General features: G+C 31.3%; 1 protein-coding gene across 1 annotated transcript; it reads left to right on the top strand.

The window, feature by feature from the left end:
• The first annotated feature begins 4,010 nt into the window (after nt 1-4,010).
• LOC112015025 (BRCT domain-containing protein At4g02110-like) lies at nt 4,011-6,281 on the top strand. The gene is made up of 5 exons (XM_065764512.1): nt 4,011-4,261; nt 4,370-4,459; nt 5,221-5,325; nt 5,920-6,021; nt 6,147-6,281. Exons 1-5 carry the CDS (start codon nt 4,181-4,183, stop codon nt 6,279-6,281), a joined length of 513 nt encoding a protein of 170 aa, XP_065620584.1. The 5' UTR covers nt 4,011-4,180.
• Nucleotides 6,282-8,414: the final 2,133 nt, after the last annotated feature.

Below are 8,414 nucleotides of genomic sequence, written 5' to 3'. Positions count from 1 at the left end.
TAACTGGGAGGAGCTTTCAACTTGGCAGTAAAGATTCCAACTATTTGGGGAAAATGACAAGGACGGAGAGCAACCAAAAGCTGGAAGAAAGGGCCAAATAGCTGAAGATCAGTGGACAGAGGGGACCTCGAAATGGAAAACCAGCTAGGGGCTTTCCGCTTGGTCACACCAAAAGCAAGAAGTTATGAGAAAGAGGGAAACGACTAGCCCTTGAGCAAGACTGGCACAGCACAAACTTTGAGGGGCAAAAGGGGGAAATCACTGGTACCCTAAAACTCTAGAGTTGCGCTTTAAAAGGAGAAGAGAGTCCATGCTGAAGGGGAGATTGGGATTGACTAATTTCTTTATTCAGACGCTCATCGCCATTTTTTGGTTTTCTAAAAAAAAAAAAGATAAAGCCATAGAAAGAGCTTTATAAAGTTCAAGAAAAACATATGAACCGCTCTCGGTATCCCAGAGACAGCCACTATAGCACATACTCGAATTTAAAAACTTCAAACTTTGCAAGTCTTGGAAGCTTGAATAGCTATCAAAGTCTGCAATTTTTGAGCTTAGTTGAACCTTGTATCACGTCTTAGTGAGCACTGTAATCATAATTAAGGAAAATTAATAAAATGCCCCTTACTAATTCGAGGACCCCAAACTTTTTCTTGTACTGTATTTTATTTGCTATGCATTTTCTTGATGTTAAACTATCATTCAATACAGTTATTTTCGTTTGTTAGTTTATTTGTGTTGTAGGGAGCTTGCTTTGTGCACCACTTAGTTCTTAAATAGCCTTTTAGCTGCGATGAACCAAGCCCAGTCCACCAAGAATAATTATTTGGCCTAGGATCTTTGGGCCACTGTGCTGAGAAAAAAGGCACTCTCACAAATATCTATTTAGTTTTTTTTCTTATACTTCGGCTCCCTAGCTTGAAATCCTAGATTCGCCTCTATGTAGACATTTATTATGACTTTGTTTGTATATAGAATTATATATTCCTTCATTAAAAATTTATTGTGATTGTATTTGCATATAGAATTATATAAATTACTATTTAAATAAAATATGATTTACCAATTTTCTAATTGAGGATTTAATTATAATAAAATTTAAAGTTAACTTTAAATTACATATTATATAATATTTACATGTAAACACATGAGGCCTCCGAATCTTACGTGACACAATATTATAAGTACAACAAAAAGTATAACGTTTTTCTATATATATAAAATAGAGGCCCAATTAAATGGTGCGTGCCCATACTTGTGTTTGTCACATTAAAATGTTGGCTATTATAAAAACTAGCTTGTAACCCCATACATATACATGGATACATTAAAAAATATATGATAAGATACATAATATAATTCTTACATATAGAATTTAAATATTATTAATAGTCATTTTTATATTTTGTTAACTCTTTAAAATTTTTTTTAAGGATATTATTAGATATAAAATGTAAATTGTCCATTTTTTTAAAATTATTGTGAAACACATTTTTTTTACGATTCATTTATTCTACACTTTTTGAGTTTTGTACTTAATTATGATGTGATCCCACATTTAGGGTCCGTTTGGATATAACTTATTTTGCTGAAAACTGAAAACTGAAAACACTGTAGCAAAATAATTTTTAAATGTGTGAATAATGCCGTGGGACCCATTTTTAATGAAAAAATTGCTGAAAAGTGAAGTTTGTGAGTTTGCACTGTTCATAGTTGAAAAGTCAACAACTGCAGCTGGGAAAAAAAAAAAAAAAACTGAAAACACTCAAAGGTTGAAAACGTGAACGTGGATGTGCTATCCAAACACACAATTAATTCTAAAATTAAGAAATAAAACTCTTTAAGAATAAATAATTTAGGACACATGTCGCAAATTTAGAACTCTAATTTGGAATTCTAATTTGAGTTCCTATCAGATTCATCTATTCTTATATATATATATATATATATATAGACTATAAAGTGTCATCTTTAATTTATAATATGCATCTTTAAGCGATTGGGTACTTGCATTTTGGATTAGCATTTTTCTATCATAAAAGGATGTATTTATGGATACTTGGCTTGGCCAACAAGAAAATTAAAATGGATTTAATGAGAGTTATGTATGCTTGCATTCTGGAATGTAAAGGATGAGCATTTAGGAGATATATAGCTTGGCCAACTAGGAATGGCTTCTATGTTGGGGTGTTAGCAATGCGATGCAGTGTGATTTTAGGTTATTTTAGCACCGTTCTTTGTGGTGTAGTTTAACCAAAACCATAATCCACCTCATTTTTACAGTCATATGTGTAGTGCAGTGCGATTTAGAATTTAACTAAACCATAACCACACCGCACCTCATTTTGCGGTCACATGTATGGTGCGATGTGTAAGATGTGGTTTAAATGGTTTGAAGACGGTATATTTTTCAAATTTTGGGTTTTTCTACCTACCTCAAAATTGATTTTTTTCCTGTTGTTTTGGGCAAAATTTTAAACTATTGAGTTAGTTTTTCTTTATTTTTAGCTAGTTTTTCTAATCAACACTTGCTAGGGTTATTAAACTATTTTTTTTTTTCATTGAAAAAACTAGGATTATTAAACTATTAATAATATATTTAATATTAAAAAATAAATATATTAATATATATAGAGGGTGCGGTTTTCTTATTATAAAACTACAAATTGCATTGTATCATGCGATACAATGTGGTTATGCCATTTTGCTGGAAGTTTTGGTGCGGTTTTTATGGTTTGGTGAACACCCCTTCTATGTATACCTAGTACCTAGCTTGGATGACCATTTAGATATGTTGTGAAACTTTGTTGTGTCCCTAATATTGCTCACAAAACTATATTGGCTTCTCAAACTTAATTATTAACTCTTCAACAAAAAATAAATACAAGCCCATATAATAACAATAAAAATTAGCTCAAATAACATCAAAAATAGCCCAAATAATAACAAATAAACAAAATTGTCAACAAAAATCTAATTAAAAAACAAAAAGTGAAAACTCTAATCATTCAAATTTGTAACTCGTTTAACTCATTCTATAAAAATAATATCTAATTTTATTTTTCCTAAAACAAGTACCAAAAGATGTACTGTGACCATTAGTTCTTCTCAACCGCGCTTGTAGTTATGCTTCCCTTGAATTTACAGTCCTAGTAATTATGCTCTTCTCAATAGCTTTGCTCACAATTGCAAGACTAGCAAAATGTATCATTTGTTACTTTTTATCTTTCTTCATCTCTCTCTCTCACACTCACTTTCTCGTGCACGCGCGTGTGTATATATACACACATACACACACACATATCATGACCAGAGGGATTTAATCCCTAGCTTGTAGATAGGCTAATTGGAAAAGTTGATTTGGATTTTAAATTACAATCTCAAGCATATTTTTATGAACAAGTCTTGCGCCACGTAAAGTGGCACAAGACTTATTCTATTTTTATTGGAAAACATTTAATTAAAAAAAATAAAGTGTAAAACATTTTATACTACATAAAATTTGTCATTTATTTTACTAGAAAAGAGTTTCCACTTCAGTTGCAATGTTTTATCAAATTCCAGAAGAAAAAAAAAAAGAAGAGCCTGGATGTGTGTATTATTATTATTATTTATTTTATAAATTTTATAAAAGCAATGAAATAAATGTTTTATTTCTTCTTGAGAATGAAATAAGTGAGCGGTTTTAGTGTTTCACGCAGTATCCAAGTCTATGGTTTTTTTTTGTTTTTTTATTTTTTAGAAAAGCGCTTTTCAGCGGTTTTATGTCACAACCATAGGTTCTGTGTATTGTTTACAAGATTTACAAATCTCTTTTTTAGTAAATGAACCCTAATGATTGAATAAGATTATAGTTGTTTGGAAATAGCGTATTTGCGAATTGTGGAGACAATCAATCACTTAAGCTCAAAACGTGTCTCAAAGCCGACGTGCCACGTGGTGACAATGTTTTAGTCGTCCCGCCAGTGCACCAAAAATCAAAAATCAGTGAAAAAAAAAACAATCTCCCTCCCTCTCAGTATTTCTTTCAGTCTTCCTCCACAAGTTTTTATTTTATATTATATACTAAAGCAAAACAAAACCCCCTTTTTCCTCTTCTTCCATTTTACGCTTCAGATTCGTATTTAAACTCTCATTGCATACTCCTTCACTTCATTTCCTCAAAGAGAAATTCGTTTCACTCATGGAAAGCAATTCTCCGTCCAGTGCGTTTCTCGGTGTCCGTTTCGTTCTCTTCGGCTTCGATCCCGTCAATGAAAACAAGGTCTTTCTCTTTCTCTCTGAAAATGGAAATTTTTTATTATTTATTTATTTATAGATTATTTTTGACGGTGCTGTTATTTAATTGATAAAAATGTTGCAATTATGTTAGGTTCGGTGTAAACTTGTGTATGGCGGCGGAATTGATGTTTGTCAGTACAACCAAAGTTGTACTCATGTAATTGTCGATAATATTGTTTATGTAAGTCCTATTCTGTTGTTTCTTTTCACTTAATTTGGACTTTGATTATTATTGTTGTTTAGGTTGAAATATACTTTTTGTTTCTTAAATTTGGTTCCAAGTTTTGTCACTCAATTTGGTACTTCAAAATTTTTATGAGTGTTATTTTCTTTGCTTATTCCATTATAGAGACGCATCAAAATTCACAACTTTTTTAGTAACTTATTTTAGTGACAAGTAGTGATTGGGGCAAAGGTACTTTTACTTGGACTCGTAACTAACATTATTTTTATTGTACGCCAATCATAACATGTCACATTTCAACAGTTGTTAAACAAAGAGTACCCAAGGGCATTGGTTAAGGTTGAATTTTGTGTTGTAATTGATTGACTTTTTCTGCAGGGGTGTTGAGCCACTTTAGTTTAAAGGATATTTGTTTATTAGTTTTTTTGTTACTTGGGACCCCTTTTTAGCGTTATGAACAAATACACAAGGGCATCTGTTAACATACTCATTGTAAAATAATTGCATACCTGGTAGATGCAGTGGTAATGTGGCATGATAAAAAGTTGATGTGATCTGGAATAAGTTTAACGTCTCATGAATGGAAAAAATTGATGCCTTTTAACATAATAAAGAATAAAATTGTAACTTTTTAATTCTAAGAAATAAGAGCTGAACTTGGATTAAACTTTAGGGATGAAAAGTACATTTCAGTCTATTGTTAATTTCAAAATTCTGTTTTATTATTTAATTTATATTTTGTTTGTCGAATTGCTTAGGATAATCCTGTATGTATTGCGGCTCGAAATGATGGTAAGACTCTTGTGACAGCATTATGGGTTGAGCATACCTTTGATATCGGAATGCCCGTTGATGCCAATTCAGTATGTTTCTTATCAAATTTTCTTTGTATATTTGAAAAAAGACTGAATTTATATGTTACAGAAAAAAAAGACTGAAGTTATATATGGCTATAACTTAAAAGCATTATGGGCTACTTTTTTAAAATTTCTTTTTTATCCTCCTTATATTATGATTGATTTTGCACCTTTCGCTTTAAATGTAAGACAATTGCACATAGTTGAATATATCTCATTCACATTCACAGTAAAAAAATTTCAGCATGAGCTAGGGGAGATTTTGCTTATTGTCGTTTTTAAAGTTTGGAAATATTTTCATAGTTTTGCATATGAATATTTGAATCAAAGCACATAAGGGAGATTAGACATTAACATCATGCACAATTGCCTACAATTATGTTTCTGATTTGGGTGGACTCATGTGAAACTTTAAAGGTTTTATTTTATTTTATTTTTTTAAAAAGAATTTGTGTCCACCCATGGTTTTAGAAATCATCAGCGAACCAAAAAATTTCTTAATCTATGTTTTCTTTTGGAAAGTTTTATTTTTTATTTTTTTATTTTTTTATCTTGTATTACTGTGTGCTAGTTTAGATATTTATGTTTACTTTTTAACAGATCATGTACAGGCCACTCAAAGATCTGAATGGTATACCTGGTGCAAAAAATTTAATCATATGCTTAACTGGCTATCAGCGGCAAGATCGAGATGATGTTATGGTATGCATTTGCCTCTTTCATCCTGCTGCTGCTTTGTATTTTTGAGTACAGTTCCTACAAGTAGTTATTTATAGATAGTGGTTTCTTGAAAGGACATAACGAATTGAATTTGTTTTTTGTATCAGACAATGGTCAACTTGATGGGTGCTCAATTCTCTAAGCCATTGGTGGCAAACAAGGTTACTCATCTCATATGCTATAAATTTGAGGGTGCGTTTCCCATGTTCCCAGTAACAAAGGGTGTATACAATGAAATATGATTTAAGAAGGCTTACTGCGTTATATTCAGGCCCTACCCTATTAATCTCCATTCTAGAGGTAACATACAAATCTGGTAAATCACTAATCCAATATTTGATGGACCAATGTCATCTAGATATACTCTATAAGGCTACATCAATATAATGAAAATCTCATAGTTGAAAGAGATGTTAAACTGGCTATTTACACCTCTCTATGCACAAAGTGCTTGAGTGTTTAGGAGGAAATGATTCGAGATGTAGGTTTAACAGCATATTGCAACTATCACAAAAATAAAAAATAATGAACAATAATATTCCTTAGAAATAGTTCCTCTTGAACCTTGGCATTTATAAATGTATCTATCACAAGTGCATTGCAATTGACGGCTTACTAATTATAAGAGTGGAGAATCTGAACTTTTGAATTTTTTTTTTTGCATATATGTAAGGTGAATTAATATTATTTTCAAGTAAAATTTAGTATTTAAAATTTATAAAAGGACTGTAATTATGTTACGTAGGGCACATTTTTAAAGCATTACCCTATATTTTGATTCCTTACCAAAACTAATTAAATTGTATGCCATTAAATTTTTTATTTCAGCAAAAAAAAAAAAAAAATTCAAGTTCTTGCGACCATATCAATATAATTTCGTTTCTTAAAAAAAATATCAATATAATTTCTATTGTTTCCCTGTTACAAAATTATTTATAATTATAATATCAATGGGTCATTCAAATCTCTAAAACAAATGGGATCAATTTTTATAACAAAGAAAAGGGCCATTTGAAGTTATTCATGCTACTTTTTTTTTTTTTTTTTTTAGTTAATTTTATTTTTTAATGAAAGGAAGTGGTGTTTCATCCTTTAGCCAAATTATTTCACTTCTTGTCTAAAAGACACCCAAAAACTCTCATAGACCTATAGTATGGTAGGTGGAACTTGGTATCTCATGTGCTATACTTTAGTGCATGATATTATTAGATTTAGTGTCCATTTGGCTGGAAACTAAATTATTTTTTGTCTCATCTTTTACCAAATAAACAACAAAATTATTATTATTTATTTAATAAATTGACTTTTATCTTAGGCTGTTTGTTTTGGTGGTAAATGATTTCAGGAAATCATTTACCACCTGACCCATGCGTTTGGCTGGCAACGGAAAATTCATTTTCCGGAAAATATGCTTACACTTTGATCGAATTTTCACCCTTGACCCGGAAATGGTTTTACGCTTTTATTTTACCTTCAAACCATTTCCGGGTCTCGCACGAGAACACAGAAAAGAAGAGAGCCTCTGAGAGAGAACAATTGAGAACACAAAAAACACACTCAGCAAGAGCCAAAAACAAAGAAAAAAAGAGAAACCCACGCATCTGATCAACCAAAAAATAGAAGTTTAACCCAGAAAAACTGACCGATCCACCAAAAAAATCGAGAAACCCAGAAGTTTAACCCAGAAAAACTGACCGATCCAGTCCCAAACCCAGTCCGATCCGCAGTCCGATCCAAATCCCACAACCCAGTCCGATCCACGCCGGCGACATTGTGCGAGCGAAGAACGCAGATCCATTTCGACGCCGTTCGACGCAGTCCCAGCACCATTTCGACACCGTTCCACCACCAGCAGTCACCGGCGAGTCCGATCCACTCAACGCCGTTCCACCACCTCGCCGATTTCAGCGCCGTTCGACCACCACACTTAACGGTGAGTCCGATGGGTTTTTTTTTTTTAGTCTAAAGCTTTGGACTGTTTGAGTGTTTGAGTGGATCGGACTGTATTACACCAAATTTTGTTGGATTATATATATATATATATATTTATATATTTATATATTTATTAACTTATCAATTTATTAACTTATCAATTTGAACTATCAATTTATATAAATATATATATATATTACACCAAAATTTGAACTATTAACTTATCAATTTGAACTATGAATTTGTGTAAAATTGTATTTATATATATTTACAATTTTACACAAATTCACTACACTATCAACATCAAATACATGAAATACCTACAATATGCTCAGACTCACAGATTGGTAATAGAAATAAATACATAAATATATGCATATTTATTTATAAATAAATATTTATATATTTTATATATTGACATAAATATTTATATATATATATAT

The sequence above is a fragment of the Quercus suber genome, unplaced genomic scaffold (assembly GCF_002906115.3).
Source record: "Quercus suber isolate HL8 unplaced genomic scaffold, Cork oak 2.0 scaffold_565, whole genome shotgun sequence".
Classification (NCBI taxonomy): domain Eukaryota; kingdom Viridiplantae; phylum Streptophyta; class Magnoliopsida; order Fagales; family Fagaceae; genus Quercus; species Quercus suber.
This window is presented reverse-complemented; position numbering and strand designations above follow the sequence as displayed.

Excerpts from the sequence above, each read along its gene's own strand:
- LOC112015025 (XM_065764512.1), top strand. The coding sequence starts at position 4,181 with ATGGAAAGCAATTCTCCGTCCAGTGCGTTTCTCGGTGTCCGTTTCGTT. Across the intron at positions 5,326-5,919 it reads TGCCCGTTGATGCCAATTCA|ATCATGTACAGGCCACTCAA; the intron begins GTATGTTTCTTA and ends ACTTTTTAACAG. Across the intron at positions 6,022-6,146 it reads AAGATCGAGATGATGTTATG|ACAATGGTCAACTTGATGGG; the intron begins GTATGCATTTGC and ends TTTTTGTATCAG.